Consider the following 20,402-nt stretch of genomic DNA (forward strand, 5'->3'; position numbering starts at 1 on the left):
CAAAAAGGTAAAGCTACAGATGTCCCTTTGAAGTGTTCTGGTTTCTTTTCTCTAAAATGACCACATAACAAAGTTGAATATGACTAGAACTAATTTCACATAGATAAAAAAACTATTTTGTTAGGTAATTAATGCAATGATCAACATGAACAGTAGCATGAGAGAAAATAGACACAAAAGATTTACAAAAAAGGTATGTACATAGGAAGATGGTTAAATATATAGTTTATTATATTTGATAATTTACACATCACAAACTGACTGTTATTTGAGTCGTATTACATGTACTGGAATTCCAATAACAATAGTATATAACAATGCAATTATACAATGCATTTCAGTGTTTTAAACCAACTGTACTGAATAAAGTAGGGAACCTGGGACATGTATGTTTTTGAAGCACTGTAATAAACTGTCTCTGGAATCTTACAAATTCTACTCTGTGTCCGGTCCTAAAATTAAATACAAACTGGAAGACACTTGAGGTCCACTTGGATAACAACACAAACTAATGGACAACTCTTGGGGTAGGCCATCGTGTGCTCATATGGCAAGTCTGCAGCTCCCTTGTCCTCCAATTCCCTTATGGTGCAACAGCAGTAATGGATACATTTTTTAGTCTTTTTTATTTATTTTTTACATACTATAAACATATCAACACATGAGCGAGATTGAATTTCTTAATGGCATTTTGATCTGGTATTTACACATTTCAATCAATATTCAGAATACCACCTTGACAATGTTTGTACTCCACTAGTTCCCAATAGAGAATAGTTTACTATCACAGGGGACGTGTGCTAATGAGTGTTTATGTAGCAGTTAAAAGCCATGGTCATGGAACAAAACCATTTGAACAACACCCACATAAACTAACTTTAAGTTTGGGTGGATCGTCTTGCTTGTTTGTCTATTCTATTGAAAGTGGTGATTAGAGTGGGGGCTGAGTTACAGCAGACTCCTGTGAAGAGTGTCCTTTTCCAGTGACAGTACGGTCAGTACGACAACTCTATTCCCAGAAAAAAATGGGAAACCACGACAGAAGAAAATGTTGTCATTGATGTACATTTTTTCAGCAGTACACAGATGAAATGCATGTGGAGCACTATATATAACAATGGGAAATGTTCCTATTTTCCCCAAATCTTATGGAAAAGTTGTGATTGTTCATATGTGAAAACATAAAAACTTTTTTTTTACAATATGTAACTTGTAAACAAAGAATTGCATTCAATAATCTTGCAATAGTTTCTCTTCCTGGGGACCTAACGCAAGAGGCTTTCATTACTTGATGGTTTATAGTTTCAAATCAGTGATAGGATCAATCTCTGAACAGAATCACTTGAGTACGAAGGCAACATAATTACTGCGAACTGTCTATTACTGGGGGTTTCAAGTTAGTTCTGCTGTTCTCCTTTGAGCATTGTGATCATAGTTGAGTGGGCATCACTGAAATCTGCATTATCTTACTCTCAATTAGTTATAAATGAAAGAGTGGTAACCTGAATATGTCTTTAAAAACCCTCTTGATTCTACTAATGAATGGACCTGGCTATGCTGATGCTACACATGCTAACCATGGCTAGCCTCTCAATTTGATATTCAGCACATCAAAATTGACTGCTACACTGAACAAAAATATGGATGCATCATGTAAAGTGTTGGTCCCAAGTTTCATGAGCTGAAATAAAAGATCCAAGAAATGTTCCATACGCAAAAAGCTTATTTCCCTCAAATTGTGTGCACAAATTTTTTTATATCCCTGTTAGTGAGCGTTTCTCTTTTGCCAAGATAATCCATCCCCCTGACAGGTGTAGCATATCAGTTATCTGACTAAACAGTATGGTCATTACACAGGTGCACCTTCTGCTGGGGACAATAAAAGGCCACTGTAAGATGTGCAGTTTTGACACACAACACAATGCCACAGATGTCTCAAGTTTTGAGGGAGCATACAATTGGCATACTGACTGTTGGAATGTTCACCAGAGCTGTTGCCAGAGAACTGAATGTTCATTTCTCTACCATAAGCGTCGTTTTAGAGAATTTGGCTAGAATCCAACCAGCCTCACAACCGCAGACCACGTGTATGGCGTTGTGTGGGTGAGCTGTTTTCTGATGATAACGTTGTGAGCAGAGTGCCCCATGGTGGTGGTGGGGTTATGGTATGGGCAGGCATATGGACAACGAGCACAATGGCAATTTGAATGCACAGAGATACAGTGACAAGATCCTGAGGCCCATTGTAGTGCCATTCATCCACCACCATCAACTCATGTTTCAGCATGGTAATGCACGGCCCCATGTTGCAAGGATCTGTACACAGTTCCTGGAAGCTGAACATTTCCCAGTTCATCCATGGCATGTATACTCACTAGACATGTTACCCATTGAGTATGTTTGGGATGCTCTGGATTGACGTGTACGAAAGCGCCTTCCAGTTCCCACCAACTTCACACAGCCATTAAAGAGGAGTGGGACAACATTTCACAGGCCACAATCAACAGCCTGATCAACTCTACGCGAAGGAAATGTTTAGCGCTGCATGAGGCAAATGGTGTTCACACCAGATACTGACTGGTTTCCTAATCCACACCCCAACTTTTTTTTAAAGGTATCTGTGATCAACAAGTGCATATCTGTATTCCCAGTCATGTGATATCCATAGATTAGGGCCTAATTCATATATTTCAATTGACTGATTTCCTATGAACTGTAACTCAGGAAAATCTTTGAAATTGTTGCATGTTGTGTTTGTATTTTTGTTGAGTATATTACAATGTTATAAATAAGTTGACATGAACTGAGACCACTCTGAAGTCCTTTCCATCTACATTACTAGTCTTATACATTACTAGTCTTACACATTTCTAGGCTTATACATTACTAGGCTGATTAAAACCAATTCAAACACACTAATGTCACCCTGTTTAATAGAATGCAACATGAATGGAACATCAAATAAATAGTGTCGTCGACGCCTTGATATGTCCGTCACCTGAGTTCTGCTTTGGAAATGGTTTTATTCTTATGATAGTGTTCTATTTCTATTCAGGCAATCGCTAGATCCTACTACTCTACACTAACCATGTTTGTAATAATACATAAGTTATTTCACAGTTTTCTGTCAAACCCCGAAGATCCCACGTGCCACCCTCCCCTTCCCCCCACCCAGCTTTATGTCGTCAACAAGCAAACTCCTCAAAGTTGCCTAGAGTCGGGTGACGAGGTAACATGTTCGGCGTGAATCCGAGACTGTCCGAGTGACTCCGGAGGGTGTCACAGGTGCTCTGTAAGACAAGGGAAGGGAGGGAGGGAAGAGGAGTTCAACCGTATTAAGGGAGGGGTGATGAGGGAGGGAGGAGAAGAGGAGATCGAGAGGCACACAGGTCACAGTAAAAATAGGAGGGGATGTGACATAAATAGGAAAAAAGTGGGACAATTTAACATAACCAGAACCAAGTGGAAACAGAATAGATGTAGATAACATGACGTTAACCATCATTGATGCATCAGACAGAGGGAGAGGGTTGAACGCATAGTACACACATTGACAAAATAATACAATACAAATGGGTGAACATTAAATTGGTAGTGTAGGGAACATTTAAAGTAGGTCAGTTATGTTTCAGGGTATGGGTAGAGAGAAGAAAGAGAAGAGGGGTATGGTATGGATGAAGAAGGGAAAGAGAAAACAAAATAGTTTTTTAGTCCTTGTCTCTATGTTAGCATCTTGATTACTACATGTTCATCAACATCCACATGATGTCTGCATACGTTTAGTGCAACTGCGGTTGTTTCAGTTAATATATTGCTGATATGTGGGTTCAAAAGAAGCATTAGCCATACTGTAGATGTAGATAGCTATTTCAGCAGACAAAGAACCATTTAATTTGATGCAAACTGCATTGCATGCAGACCTGTGATAGCATCACAAAGGAATGCATCTAGTGATGTTATTGAACACAGGTTCCAGTAAAATGGTCCCCTTAAATGGACCTTGGTGCTGCAGGGAAGCAATATGTAGATGATCCCCTGCGGATCAGCTTTTGTTGTGCCATCTACAACAAATTATGTATGTATACACATTTATATTTTTCTCAGGAAACTGCAATTTATCCTAAGGGAAGGAAAGCATCTTTATTATTCAGTGAAAACAATAAGAAAGAATCTAATTTTCTTATAGCCGAGTCCCAAATTGTCTTAACAGATGGAGAATCCAAACAATTCATTGTTTAGAATAAACCGATAATAATCTCAGAATGAAAAATCCACACAGCAAACCTATTTACAGCATTAAGAGTCATTGATTTCAGAATAGTCTCCACAGAAAATACATTATATTGAATTTAGGAAGATTGACCTAACCCAATGTTGGAAAAACAAATGTATAAAGTGATCACTACTAGTATGTTTTACATCTCTGCAAAATCACCCACCAAACCAGCTTCAGGTGAACCAACATCTCTACAAAATCACCCACCAAACCAGCTTTAGGTGAACCAACATCTCTACAAAATCACCCACCAAATCAGCTTTAGGTGAACCAACATCTCTACAAAATCACCCACCAAACCAGCTTTAGGTGAACCATCACCTCATTAACCAGAATGGAAATGATGTATGAAATGGTTCCCAGAATGTCTGAAAAAGAAGGACAGTATGGGTGGGAGGATCTATTATCAATGGGGTTTGCTACCTGGGGGCATGATTAGGCGTGACACCAGGGCTGGTTGGGTTCTCTGGAAACTCCTGGAATAGACATGATGAAAAGAAAGATGAGGGTGACTGAAATGAAATTAAAATACAATGCAGAGCTGATAAGTAAGTAAACAAGTGGCCCCACCAAGCAAGTCTGTCTGTGCACAATGGCTAGGCTACAGCCCTGTGTAATTGATTAGGTACAGAGAAGAATGCTGCACACCAATACATACATGTCACAGAGAGCTACCTCCATTCAACCATTTAATTTCAATGAAAGTCTCAAAATCAGAGACATTTGAGAAAGCAAGAGACCATTCTTAGTCTCTGCCCATGCATGTTTTTAGTAATGTTTCAAAAATTGTAGACATTCATTGAAATGAATAGAAATCACTAATATACTGTATCTTGATATGAAAGGGTTGCTATTGGCACCATTCTTCTTACATGCCATCTAATGTACTATGTAAAGTCAGTAGTCTTAGAACTATCATACCACTATGTTTAACATTCATGTGCATTACTTATTTTACTGTTTTCATATAGCACTTGTCTTGATCTCATCTAGATTGATTCATTGGGTGGTGAGAGAGGAGGGGAGGTGAATGGAGTTGGAAGAAAAGGAGAAGAGGATTGGGGAACATGACAGTTAAAGCTATTAAAGATGGCTTATCATTATGTTTCAATGCAAAGAAAGCCTCCAATAATGGATGATTACATGACATGGGTGGAGAAACAATGTTATAGTAAAACAGCATTACATCCACCTAAAGCTCCATGTCCTTGTTTCATGTTGCAGTATGTGCCTCTAGTCAGGGTATGTTACATAACATTGTTGGTTCCTGCTGATGAAAAGCATCTATAATGCTGAAGCTTGAGGAAAAACTGTTGTGATGCCACAAAGGTCTTTTTTCTACTCTACTCTGTTTTGATTTTACTAGGATCCCCATTAGCCGACACCAGTGGCGACAGCTAGTCTTACTGGGCTCCGACACACAACGAAAAATACATTACAGACAACATACTTTACAATTTGCATATATTTAAAATATTTGCATGTAGTATGTGTGTGCATCTATCAGTTCCACATACATGTCAGTACATATACATAAAAAGTAGGTCACACGGGGGAGAGGCTTTGTGCCGTGAGGTGTTTCTTTATTTTACTTGTTTAAAACCAGGTTTGATAGTCCTTTGTGCTATATGAGATGGAAGGGAGTTCCATGCAATCATGACTCTGTATAATACTGTATGTTTCCTTGAATTTGTACTGGACCTGGGGACTGTGAAAAGACCCCTAGTGGGGTCTGGTGGGGTAAGTGTGTGTATCAGTGCTGTGTGTAAGTTGACTATGCAAAAAAAAAAGAATTTCCAACACATTCATGTTTCTTATTAAAACAATAAGTGATGAAGTGTATTTCCTTAACTCTTAGCCAAGAGAGACTGGCATGCATAGTATTGTTGATTCACTAAGAAACAGGTAAGGCAACAGGCATGAAAACAGGTTTGGGAGAAGTGTTTCTCTCCATGTGTCCAGATTTAGCTGTTCAGATATGATGGGTTCTACCAGTATCAAGCTGAGAGAGATAGTGCTGACACAATGTGATACTAAAGAAACTATTCGATGCCTGGAGCGGATCTCTCATAGGGTACATCCAGTTGAAATTGTTTACTTCTCTCTCCTCTTTGCCAAGTAGAATGCTCTGAATAAACCTGTTATTTCCATTTGAACAAACAAATACAAATACAGAACCATATCTATGATATTAATTGTCAAACATCTCTTGCCTTTTCAACTGTTTAAATTACTATATACCTTTTTGACTGTTTAAATTACAATAGAGCTTTTAAACTGTATGAATTACAATATACATTTTAAACTGCTTTTTTTAGGATACTGTAAGTCAAACTGTATCCAAGTGTCAACATGTCCAAATCTGTAGGCTGTATCCAACTGGACTTTCTATTTCACACATAATGCAAAAAGAGCTGAAAGCCAAGTAACAACAGAAGTGTATTTTAAAGACTTCCTGTTCATTCAGTCTTAGAGTTTTTCTATTTATTATTTGGTTTATAGGTTTTACAAAAATATCAGTAGGAGAAATACCTCCGTGGCACATGTAGCTGCAGTTATCTCAGTAGTGGAGCCAGGACATCTTTATCTAACCTTTTCCACCACATCAGTTTATGGGAAAAACTCCAAGACTGAAGCAACCGTGCATGCAGATGACTCATGCAGAAACAGAAACACAGGGCTTTTTCACTACCTTGGAACCAGACTACGGGCATACACAGTGCCTTCAGAAAGTATTCACACCCCTTGAGTTGTTCCACTTTTTTTTTTTACAGCCTAAATTTAAAATAGATTACATTTAGATGTTATTGTCACTGTTCTACACACAACACACAATGTCAAAGTAGAATTATGTTTTTAGAAATTTTTACAAATGAAAACAAAATGAAAACCTGAAATGTCTTCAGTCAATAAGTATTCAACCCCTTTGTTATGGTAAGCCCAAATAAGTTCAGGAGTAAAATTTTGCTTAACAAGTCACATAATACATTTTTAAAACCCTTGAATGAGTAGGTGTGCCCAAAATGTTTACTGGTACTGTATGTAAATGAGATAATTATGTATTTTATTTTCAATCAATGTGCAAAAATTTTGAAAAAAATGTTTTCACTTTGTCATCATGGGATATTGTGTGTAGATGGATGAGAAAAAAATCTATTTAATCCATTTTGAATTCAGGCTATAAAACAACAAAATGTGGAATAAGTCAAGGGGTATGAATACTTTCTGAAGGCACTGTATATAACTAAAGAAAAAGTGCTCACTGATTTGCGTTCCACATTGATTGGTTATGAAAAAGGCTTGAGATTCTGACACATTACAGTACATTACTTTGTTTGTAGTGCAGTGCAGAACTACAAACCAGTGCATTGTGGGAGACTCAAATTACCAGATTGTCGCTTGGACAACGCTGCGGTCGTTTCTTGCGCATGAAGTAACCCAAAACTTTATCCTTAAATACCTAAATACAAGAGTGTCTAGTTAACATCACAACAAATCAGACAGTGCAAACAGTTGAAAACACTTAAAACCATATAGACAGACAACATCATTAGGACAAGGGTTTGTCGTATTTTTGATTCAATTTAAATACTTCATCATCATGAATGAATTGTGTACGTTCAACATATAACCCCAACTCTACTACTTGAGAATACTTTTAAGTGATTAAACAAATATGAATGCCTCCACTTTACCTCATATAAGTAGTCAAATATTTCCAGTATCGTTAAAACACTGGCTCCAATGAACAGACCCATCTGCCCACCAATGTCACCTGAAAAGAGGATGACAGATGAAAAGACATAATCAAGCAATACCACAGTCAGACAGATAATAACCCCTCATCACTGTCAAACCCTCCCTAAAACACTTCAGCGAGCAGGCCTTTCTAATCGACCTGGCCCGGGTATTCTGGAAGGATATTGACCTCATTCCGTCAGTAGAGGATGCCTGGTTATTCTTTAAAAGTGCTTTCCTCACAATCTTAAATAAGCATGCCCCATTCAAAACATTTTGATCCAGGAACAGATATAGCCCTTGGTTCACTCCAGACCTGCCCTTGACCAGCACAAAAACATCCTGTGGTGTAATACATTAGCATCGAATAGCCCCCGCGATATGGAACCTTTCATGGGAAGTTAGGAACCAATATACACAGGCAGTTAGGAAAGTAAAGGCTAGTTTTTTCAAATAGAAATCTTCATCCTGTAGCACAAACTGCAAAAAGTTCTGGAACACTGTAAAGTCCATGGAGAATATGAGCACCTCCTCCCAGCTGCCCACTGCACTGAGGCTAGGGAACACTGTCACCACCAATAAATCAACGATAATTGAGAATTTCAATAAGCATTTTTCTACGGCTGGCCATGCTTTCCACCTGGCTACCCCTACCCCGGTCAACAGCCCTGCACCCCCCACAGCAACTTGCCCAAACCGCCCCCATTTCTCATTCACGCAAATCCAGATAACTGATGTTCTGAAAGAGTTGCAAAATCTGGACCCCTACAAATCAGCTGGGCTAGACAATCTGGACCCTCTCTTTCTAAAATTCTCCACCGCAATTGTTGCAACCCCTATTACTAGCCTGTTCAACCTCTCTTTCATATCGTCTGAGATCCCCAAAGATTGGAAAGCTGCTGCGGTCATCCCCCTCTTCAAAGGGGGAGACACTCTAGACCCAAACTGTTACAGACCTATATCTATCCTACCCTGCCTTTCTAAGGTCTTCAAAAGCCAAGTTAACAAACAGATCACCGACCATATCGAATCCCACCGTACCTTCTCCGCTATGCAATCTGGTTTCCGAGCTGGTCATGGGTGCACCTCAGCCACGCTCAAGGTCCTAAACGATATCATAACCGCCATCGATAAAAGACAATACTGTGCAGACGTATTCATCGACCTGGCCAAGGCTTTCGACTCTGTCAATCACCACATTCTTATCGGCACACTCAACAGCCTTGTTTTCTCAAATGACTGCCTCGCCTGGTTCACCAACTACTTCTCCGTGTCAAATCGGAGGGCCTGTTGTCCGGACCTCTGGCAGTCTCTATGGGTGTGCCACAGGGTTCAATTCTCGGGCCGACTCTTTTCTCTGTATATATCAATGATGTCGCTCTTGCTGCTGGTGATTCTCGGATTCACCTCTACGCAGACGACACCATTCTGTATACTTCTGGCCCTTCTTTGGACACTGTGTTAACTAATCTCCAGACGAGCTTCAATGCCATACAACTCTCCTTCCGTGGCCTCCAACTGCTCTTAAATGCAAGTTAAACTAAATGCATGCTCTTCAACCGATCGCTGTTCGGACCTGCCCGCCCGTTCAGCATCGCTACTCTGGACGGATCTGAAATGTGGACAACTACAAATACCTAGGTGTCTGGTTAGACTGTAAACTCTCCTTCCAGACTCACATTAAGCATCTCCAATCCAAAATGAAATCGAGAATCGGCTTCCTATTTCGCAACAAAGCGTCCTTCACTCATGCTGCCAAACATACCCTCGTAAAACTGACTTTCCTACCGATCCTCAACTTCGGCGATGTCATTTACAAAATAGCCTCCAATACTCTACTCAGCAAATTGGATGCAGTCTATCACAGTGCCATCCGTTTTGTCACCAAAGCCCCATATACTACCCAGCACTGTGACCTGTATGCTCTCGTTAGCTAGCCCTCGCTTCATATTCGTTGCCAAACCTACTGGCTCCAGGTCATCTATAAGTCTTTGCTAGGTAAAGTCCCGCCTAATCTCAGTTCACTAGTCACCATAGCAGCACCCACCCGTAGCACGCGCTCCAGCAGGTATATTTCACTGGTCACCCCCAAAGCCTATTCCTCCTTTGGCTGCATTTCCTTCCTGTACTCTGCTGCCAATGACTGGAACGAATTGCAAAAATCGCTGAAGCTGGAGACTCATATCTCCCTCACTAACTTTAAGCATCAGCTGTCAGAGCAGCTCACAGTTCATTGCACCTGTACATAGCCCATCTGTAAATAGCCCATCCAACTACCTCATCCCCATATTGTTATTTTATTTTTTTGCGCCTTTGCACCCCAGTATCTCTACTTGCACATTCATCTTCTGCACATCTATCACTCCAGTGTTTAATTGCTAAATTGTAATTACTTTGCCACTACGGCCTATTTATTGCCTAACCTCCCTAATCTTACATCATTTGAACACACTGCATATAGATTTTTTTATATTGTGTTATTGACTGTACGTTTGTTTATTCCATGTTTAACTCTGTGTTGTTGTTTGTTTCGCACTGCTTTACTTTATCTTGGCCAGGGCGCAGTTGTAAATGAGAACTTGTTCTCAACTGGCCTACCTGGTTAGATAAAGGTGAAATAAAAATAAGAAAAAACACAGTGCACAAAACAATTCCTGAAACATTCCCTTTAAGTCTGTCTCTCAGCGAGATGAGGAGAGCTGTCAAACTCAGACCAGAAACTGTCCATCCAGACTTTGCTTTTCATCTGCCTCTCCTGACTGAGTACTCTTTTCAAGGACATTCTAAAAATGCATTCGACCGAGTCTTACAGGTTCAAAGAAAATAGTCTCAAAAGGAGTTTATACCAGCAGGCATGATCACACAATGGGACAACATGTAGTAGTTGCTGAGGATGTGATGATCAGGCCTAGTGCGTTTCCTCTCAGTCTGTAAAAACAGATCATGAACCTGATGGGAAAACTTGAAACAATCGCTCACCAAGCAACCCCGCAATTTCATATGCCTTCTTCTGTTCAATCTTCTCATAATTCAATGCCTCAAAGAAGATGTCCAGGACTAGTAAGTTTTCTCTAGAGACAAAAACAAATACATCGAAAAGGTGTTACTTTATAACGTACATCTTAGAGATACATATGATTGATTTAATTGACTAATTCTGAGACATTTTGCAATAATTTACAATAAAGGTGAACGGTGGAGACCAATATCATACTTTTATTATGATTTATTTTAATAAAAATGCAAACCTCTGATCATTACGTCACTTACCAAAAAACTTCAATTAATAGCCCGGGTGATTATTTGCTTAAATCACTGAACACAACAGGCGCTTAATAGATAGAGACTTCTGTTTCCTTAATATACACAGCTTTTGCTCATTTGCATACAGTTGAAGTCGGAAGTTACCATACACATTAGCCAAATACATTTAAACTCAGTTTTTCACAATTCCTGACATTTTATCCAAGTAAAAATTCCCTGTTTTAGGTCAGTTAGGATCACCACTTTATTTTAAGAATGTGAAATGTCCGAATAATAGTAGAGAGAATGATTTATTTCAGCTTTAATTTCTTTCATCACATTCCCAGTGGGTCAGAAGTTTACATACACTCAATTCGTATTTGGTAGCATTGCCTTCAAATTGTTTAACTTGGGTCAAACGTTTCGGGTAGCCTTCCACAAGCTTCCAACAATAAGTTGGGTGAATTTTGTCCCATTCCTCCTGACAGAGCTGGTGTAACTGAGTCAGGTTTGTAGGCCTCCTTGCTCACACATGCCTTTTCAGTTCTGCCCACAAATTATCTGTAGGACTGAGGTCAGGGCTTTGTGATGGCCATTCCAATACCCTGACTTTGTTGCCCTTAAGCCATTTTGCCACAACTTTGGAAGTATGCTTGGGGTCATTGTCCATTTGGAAGACCCATTAGCGACCAAGGTTTAACTTCCTAACTGATGTCTTGAGATGTTGCTTTAATATATCCACATCATTTCCCCCCCTCATGATGCAATCTATTTTGTGAAGTGCACCAGTCCCTCCTGCAGCAAAGCACCCCCACAACATGATGCTGCTACCCCCGTGCTTCACGGTTGGGATGGTGTTCTTGGGCTTCCAAGCCTCCCCCTTTTTCCTCCAAACATAACAATGGTCATTATGGCCAAACAGTTCTATTTTTGTTCTATCAGACCACAGGACATTTCTTCAAAAAGTACGATCTTTGTCCCCATGTGCAGTTGCAAACCATAGTCTGGCTTGGTTATGGCGGTTTTGGAGCAGTGGCTTCTTCCTTGCTGAGCGGCCTTTCAGGTTATGTCGATATAGGACTCGTTTTACTGTTTCATCCAGGATCTTCACAAGGTCCTTTGCTGTTGTTCTGGGATTGATTTGTACTTTTCACACCAAAGTACGCTCATCTCTTGGAGACAGAACGCGTCTCCATCCTGAACGGTATGATGGCCGTGTGGCCCCATGGCGTTTATACTTGCATACTATTGTTTGTACAGATGAACGTGTTACCCTCAGGCGTTTGGAAATTGCTCCCAAGGATGAACCAGACTTGTGGAGGTCCACAATTTTTTTCTGCGGTCTTGGCTGATTTCTTTTGATTTTCCCATGATGTCAAGCAAAGAGGCACTGAGTTTGATGGTAGGCCTTGAAATACATCCACAGGTACACCTCCAATTGACTCAAATCATGTCAATTAGCCTATCAGAAGCATCTAAAGCCATGATATCATTTTCTGGAATTTTCCAAGCTGATTAAAGACACAGTCAACTTAGTGTATGTAAACTTCTGACCCACTGGAATTGTGATACAGTGAGTTGTAAGTGAAATAATCTGTCTGTAAACAATTGTTGGAAAAATGACTTGTGTCATGCACAAAGTAGATGTCCTAACCGACTTGCCAAAACTATAGTTTGTTAACAAGACATTTGTGGAGTGGTTGAAAAACGAGTTTTAATGACTCCAACCTAAGTGTATGTGTCACGGCCGTCGAAAGAACTGGACCAAAGCGCAGCGTTGTGAGCGTACATTTTCTTTTTATTTGTTAAAATGTCGCCAACAAAACAATAAATACCAAAAACGACCGTGAAGCTTACAGGGCATAAGTGCCACTAATAAAGTCAACTACCCACATCGAAAGGAGGGAAAAGGGCTACCTAAGTATGGTTCCCAATCAGAGACAACGATAGACAGCTGTCCCTGATTGAGAACCATACCCGGACAAAATAAAGCAACACAAAATCATAGAAAACAAAACATAGAATGCCCACCCCAAATCACACCCTGACCAAACCAAATAGAGACATGAAAAGGCTCTCTAAGGTCAGGGCGTGACAGTATGTAAACTTTCGACTTCAACTGTAGTTCATTGTTTAATTCCACTTCCAGCATTTTAATAAAAAAATGTATTTCCTGCACTAATGTGTTATCATTTACACACTGTGTTACATGTCTTCTGTCTAAATATACCTCTATTTAAAATAAAATGAAACTTCCTTGACAGAATAATTATTCTCCTCTTTGACTGTGCATTTTCGTCAGTTCTTACTTTCGCCACTAGAGCGTGATCCGCAACTAGAGCGTGATCCGCCACTAGAGCGTGATCCGCCACTAGAGCGTGATTTCTGGGGGTCCATACTCCTGAAGTTGTTAGCTGTTTTTATGCTAGCCAGCTAGCTAGCAGTTCTCAGCTGTTAGCAGCCGATGGCTGTCAATTTCTTAATGGCGATAAAAACAGATGATTGCCATGTTTTTTTAGAGTCATTACTTCATTATTTAATGTAACATATCTCACGTTAAACCTAGTAAACAATTCATGATAAAATATGAAACTATTCATTTAGACCCAGCGTTTCTTGGAAACAGTCATTTATTTGCTGAAATGTGTACCATTGCCGGCTATTAAAAGGGACAGGCGGCTATTTGAGACTGAATTTATTTGAAGTTTTTAACTCACTGTAACTATCCAGATACTTACCCAATGTACTGTTCAGTTTTGTTGAATTTCTTGGCCAGATATTTGGCAGAGGCTTTACTGGGTATTTTCACCATGGACAGCTCCTTGCCATATCGTGTCATGCTGCAGGGTGTCTCACACACACAGTAGTCGTTGTCTTTCTCTACCAAGAAGTCTGTGGGGGATGACAATAGAATGGGAGTCCTGGGCCCAATTTACTACAGGCCCCATGATAAAAACTAGTGCAATTCAAAAGAAGCTGCAAAAACAACCTTTGCTGCTCAGCAGTTCCTTATTTCAAAATGCTGTATTGTATAAACGCTTTCGTACTCATATCTCAAACTAAAATGTTGTTTGGTGTATCTACTGATCAGTGATAACTGGTTCATATTCCTAATCCTTAAATCATTACCATTGTTTCTGCCTTACCTAAAGCTGGGTCTGCACAGTCTTTGTACTGCTCGGGTGTGCATACCGTTGCGGTCCCTATTCAACACGTCATAGAGAGCGAGAGCGAGAGAGAGGACAAAACAAAAATGTAATGTTAACATAACTACATATTCCTATGAATAGCAACAACAACAACACAGAAAACATTATTAATCATAATCCATTGAGGAACTATGTGATGGTCAAGCCAAGATGTGTGTGAGTACCAGGCATGTGGACCATCCTGCAGTTACAGTTCTCCACCAGGTAGCGTGTCTCACAGTCGATACGGCAGGCTGTGATGCTGTACGTGGAGAAGAACTCAGAGTCGATGGGAGTGGACTTGCAGTCTCCCCAAGGTGGAGGGAGGTACTGAAGCTGGGAGAGAACAGAGCATAGATTTCCCCTCAGTTTATTGGCCACTGTCAACAACAGCTAGTCAAGCCCACAGGAAATCCAAAATAAAAGTGCACACAAGCAGACAAAATAACAAACATATGTATTGAACATTTAATAAGGGAACATGATGAAATACAGACATGTTTTCTGGATTATGTTCACATCTATAAGAATATTCCACTCAGACAACGGTGCAACTGATACAGCTCACAGAAAGCAACAAGCAGACACCATGCAGAAAATCAGTGATGCAGGTCAGGTCTAGTCCTGAAAGGACAGAGTATCATGGAGGGTATGGAGACAGGGAATATATAATGTGTAAATATATAGCTTCAGACAGGACATGCCAATTAATGGAGAATTTTTGTTTTTAAAACTTGCCAGGGAATGTGCTACTGTTTAGGTCTACAGTATGTAATATGTTTATGAGGTTTTTAGATGAAAACAATGCCATAAGACAGACTTTATGCAAACCTTGACGTCATACATTTTAGGAATGAATTTAGCTAATTATGATGTATTGAATGGTAACAAAAACACAATGTTATTCAAACTATGTTGGAGGGTGTATTTGTCCCTGATAAACTATTCTCATCACACTACTACACCCTTTACCAGTTCTATCTACCTAATTCAAGTTCATTGTTAAGACTCCCTCAAAGAATAGATACTTTTCTGGTCTCATTTTAGTCAAAGTGAAGACCATTATCTTCATCAGTATCTCAGTGAATCGGAGCAGCATCGCATATATGTATCGCTGAAAGAGGACGATTTCCAGACTAGATTCATAGATCATAATTGAATACTTGATTGAGTTCCTAGCCCCAGGGGATTAGTGCTGAAACTCACGTTACTCTTCATTTAAAACTGCTGTTTGAAGCAAAATGTCAAAGTAAGTATTTTTGAGATCTTTGGAAATACCTCTTTCTTTTCTTTCTCATTGGTCTCACTAATATTTTACCACCAACATACCTTTTAGTTTCCTAATTGTAGACATTGTTTACGACAATCTATAGTTGAAGTTGGAAGTTTACATACACCTTAGCCAAATACATTTAAACTCAGTTTTTCACATTCCTGACATTTTATCCTAGTACAATTCCCTGTCTTAGGTCAGTTAGGATCACCACTTTATTTTACTAATGTGAAATGTGTGGCGGATGAATCAGAATTTGTTGGGTAACATAGATAATTAAGATGTTTTATTTCCATAATATGCTTGTGAGATTCTTGTCATTAGAATGTATCCTTTTGGACTATAGTGTTGGCAGTTGCACTTTTCCCTCAGCTAGGGCTCAGTCACATGGAGCCCAGAGAGGGGAGGTCAGGCTTGTCTTTTACATGTCCCTGGTGCTATGCAGAATATCAGAAAGGGAAGAGGACAGAATGGAACATTGTCTTCATATGTGAATGAGTCTTTACCTATTCTTAAACCATGTGAAGGGATGGCGTGATTAATGGGGAACCAATTACTTGTCTCCCAATGTCTCCACAAAGTTTACATACATGTATGTTGAAGTCATTAAAACTTTTTGGGGACAAAGATCGTATTTTTTGGAGAAATGTCCTGTGGTCTGATGAAACAAAAATAGAACTGTTTGGCCATAATGACCATCGTTATGTTTGGAGTAAAAAGGGGGAGGCTTGCAAGCCTAAGAACACCATCCCAACCGTGAAGCACGGGGGTGGCAGCATCATGTTGTGGGGGTGCTTTGCTGCAGGAGGGACTGGTGCACGTCACAAAATAGATGGCATCATGAGGGGGGGAAATGATGTGGAAATATTGAAGCAACATCTCAAGACATCAGTTAGGAAGTTAAACCTTGGTCGCTAATGGGTCTTCCAAATGGACAATGACCCCAAGCATACTTCCAAAGTTGTGGCAAAATGGCTTAAGGACAACAAAGTCAGGATATTGGAATGGCCATCACAAAGCCCTGACTTCAATCCCATAGAAAATTTGTGGGCAGAACTGAAAAAGCGTGTGCAAGCAAGGAGGCCTACAAACCTGACTCAGTTACACCAGCTCTGTCAGGAGGAATGGGACAAAATTCACCCAACTTATTGTTGGAAGCTTGTGGAAGGCTACCCGAAACGTTTGACCCAAGTTAAACAATTTGAAGGCAATGCTACCAAATACTAATTGAGTGTATGTAAACTTCTGACCCACTGGGAATGTGATGAAAGAAATAAAAGCTGAAAGAAATAATTCTCTCTACTATTATTCGGACATTTCACATTCTTAAAATAAAGTGGTGATCTTAACTGACCTAAGACAGGGAATGTGACTAGGATTAAATGTCAGGAATTGTGAAAAACTGACTTTAAATGTATTTGGCTAATGTGTATGTAAACTTCCCACTTCAACTGTATTTGTGTATGTACCAACATTCAGAGAAGCACGTAGCCCATTGGACATAACAGATAACTGAAAAAGACCTTGGTGTGGCTTCGAGATTTTCTGAACTTCTCAATCATTTTCCCCAAATCTACCCTTGATCGTCTCTTGGACCTGCATGCATTGGAAGACTGAGTGTGACGGATACAGAGTGCCAGTAAGTCATGAGGTGACTTGAAATGGAGTACTTGATTAATTCTTTATGGAACTTTATTGCCAGGCTACAGCCTCTCATAAACATTATCCATGTAGAAATAAAAACCCAGAGCAAATAACAGGCCCTCTAGACATTAAACACTCATTATCCAGTCTTTGTCTTCATACAAGCTGTTGAATATGGTGCAAGCAACATTATTTTGCAGTTACAGTATGTTTATTTGTTTTGTTGTTTTTGTGCTTTGCATTTGAATGTTGCATACTGCTGGGATCCTCTACATCTGGTTAATGTCTCCTAGGACCTTACTCTGGGAGGGTAATACAACCACATTAAACACAACGATTGGCTAACAGGAGACATTAGCCAGATGTAGATTATCCCAGCAATATACAACATTCAAATGCAAAGGCCAAAAACAACAAAACATAACTGCACAATAATATTGGTTGCACCATATACAACAGCTTTTATGAAGACAAAGACTGGATAATTAGTGTTTAATGTGTTAGCTGGAAAGGGTAGCATTATGTGCTGATATTCTATAGTGAGGGTAGTTATGAAGAGACATAAGATGAACCAGAGGGACAGAGATGAACCAGGAAGGGACAGTCGTTGAAATGCAGTCACTACAGCCACATGGAGGGAGGTGATTGGTCCATTCCATCATGAAGACTTGATCGGTAATGAGATTCAGAGGTTTGCTATGTACGCTACTGTACATATGGTATGCTACAGTACGCTACGCTAAGCTACAGTACACTACGGTATGCTACGGTACACTACGGTATGCTATGGTACACAACGGTATTCTATGGTACTCCACCCGCTGCACTCGGGAGGAAACTAATGTTTGGAAGCCTGGGGTTACAGTTGGCCGAGGGCTTCCACCCCAAAAAGCCCATCTAGTGTGGGAGAGGAGGCTCTGACTAGTGAATCTGAACCTTTTGAACCTTTACTCAGGCCTCATAGGACTTCTCATTTAGTAGAAGGGACCAGTGAACACGTCACCACCAACAAAGAGCAGCAACAGTGATGCAACGGACAGCATCTGTCAAAGCCCTTTGTTTGGCTCTCAGATATACAGTAAGCAGCCAGCCAGCCGACCTATAGGTGTTTATCTTACTGAGCCCCAAAACAGCTGAGCCCATGTCTGAGGACTCAAACCCAAAACTGCTTCAGAAACGTACATTTCTTGTCATTCAGCCATCTCTCAATAATTGATCTCGGCCACTTGAAGCTCGATTGTTGGTAAAAATAGTGTTACAAATTTCCACCCCAAGTTATTATATTTGCTTTCTGCAGAATGAAGTTGTCCTTTAAAGACTGGATTTAGTTCAGATATGCCTTCCATTGAGATTGGGAGACCTGTTTGTGTCATGTGGTTCAAGTGAGGCAGATTTGACTGGTTCTGGTGAATGGAAGTATAATCATATATTGATATATTGATCAATCTCTTCGAAAGGGTTTGAAAAGCATTAAATAATAAAAAGGATATGGGGTTAAACATTTTTAGCAATCATTTTAGATTAATTTGAGACGGTGTTACTAGTATGATTATTATAATATTTTTTTAACCTTTATGTAACTAGGCGAGTCAGTTACGAAAAAAAATCTTATTTACAATGACGGCCTACCCCGGCCAAACCCTGCCCTAACCCGGACAACGCTGGGTCAATTGTGCGCCGCCCTATGGGACTCTCGACCATGGCCGGTTGTGATACAGCCCGAGATTGAGCCAGGGATTGAACCATGGTCTGTAGTGATGCCTCAATGCACTGAGATGCAGTGCCTTAGACCGCTGCACCACTCAGGAGCCTATGATAGATGATTCCCATCAGATTTAAATGGCACGCTAATCAATTCAGTACAATTATTATAAATGAATTGCTCTAGTCATAAGAGCAGATGAATTTACATATCACCTTTATATATCTACTCATAGCTGCTTTACAAGGGAAGTCGATTGAATTCAGAATTCAGTGTTGTTTGGATTGTTGTGTCCAATTGTCTGTTTTAGAGATGCACTGCTTCGATAACCCTATGTTATTCTGTTGAATATGGCGAGAGGGATTTTGAAGAGACTTGTGACTTTTACCAAATAATATCTTCTCTGGGATCAAAGGCTTTTTTGAATAACTTGTGGTTCAAGGTGTAATTCTAGGTATTATAATTAATTTCTGATGAGTTTGTAACTCATTCAGTAGGAAAAGTGAAATGAGATTTGTATCTTCAATGGGTGTATAAAACGTGACACTGTGACATCAGTGACTCTTTGTTGAGGTCCTTTACAATAAAGTGGTTGCCAAAGAAAATATCTATCAAAAGATCACAGCTGTATTTCACCATCCTGTCACCGTTTTCAAACCACAGGATTTCACAAGCTGCAGCCTGAGTGGCATGTTATTGTAATAGATTTTATTAGACTTCATTTTATGGACAAAAAAAAACAATGTGCAACGCAGGGCCGGCCCTAGCCTTTTGGGGGGCCCTAAGCAGGTTTCGTTGGGGGGCCCTCACCTTGCGGAAAAACATTTTAATGGCCCCCCTCTTGACGGTAGAGAGAAAATTGCAATTCTCCACATTTTGCCATGGGCCATAGAGAAAATGTTGTAGTTTTAAAGCAAGATTTCTGCTATTCTCTACATTTTGCAATGGGGAGAGAAAACTGCAATATTATAACATTTCATTCAATTCTACTCACTATGCCATGGGGCAGAGAGAATTCTTTTGCAGTTTTAGAGCAAATTTCCTGCAACTCTACTGATTTTGACATGGGTTTGAGAGACGTTTTTGCAGTTTTAAAGCACATTTCCTGCAATACAACACATTTTGTAATTTCTTATGCCATGTTAATATGATATCTGAGTGAGAATAACAAAAAAAATTATATCAGTATTTGGCCATGATTACTGCATGTTTAGATAGCTGTCTAGACTAACTACCAATCTAAAAGTTGTTCGCAAACATGGCTAATTGAGTGACTGTCAGTGACAGATATAACAAGAGAAAAACTGCTGATGCACAAACAAATTCTGAAGTTACACC

At 39.8% G+C, this 20,402-nt stretch overlaps 1 protein-coding gene across 7 annotated transcripts in view; it reads right to left on the minus strand.

Annotated features, from left to right (window-relative positions):
* LOC129813712 (acid-sensing ion channel 1C-like) overlaps positions 1-20,402 on the minus strand; it is an 86,974-nt gene that overhangs the window by 1,488 nt on the left and 65,084 nt on the right. For 2 of the 7 annotated variants that reach the window (XM_055866161.1, XM_055866155.1), the window contains exons 4-11: positions 14,631-14,781; positions 14,404-14,460; positions 13,996-14,149; positions 10,994-11,085; positions 7,972-8,051; positions 7,665-7,736; positions 4,700-4,752; positions 209-3,290 (exon numbers count right to left, since the gene is read on the minus strand). In XM_055866161.1, the coding sequence (XP_055722136.1) occupies positions 3,212-3,290; positions 4,700-4,752; positions 7,665-7,736; positions 7,972-8,051; positions 10,994-11,085; positions 13,996-14,149; positions 14,404-14,460; positions 14,631-14,781 (738 nt within the window). In that variant the 3' untranslated portion in view covers positions 209-3,211. Of the gene's footprint in view, positions 1-208; positions 3,291-4,699; positions 4,753-7,637; positions 7,737-7,971; positions 8,052-10,993; positions 11,086-13,995; positions 14,150-14,403; positions 14,461-14,630; positions 14,782-20,402 lie in introns of those variants that run through there. The other 5 variants (XM_055866162.1, XM_055866159.1, XM_055866156.1 and 2 more) reach the window with 4 other exon arrangements.

Source organism: Salvelinus fontinalis, chromosome 17 (genome assembly GCF_029448725.1).
Source record: "Salvelinus fontinalis isolate EN_2023a chromosome 17, ASM2944872v1, whole genome shotgun sequence".
Classification (NCBI taxonomy): domain Eukaryota; kingdom Metazoa; phylum Chordata; class Actinopteri; order Salmoniformes; family Salmonidae; genus Salvelinus; species Salvelinus fontinalis.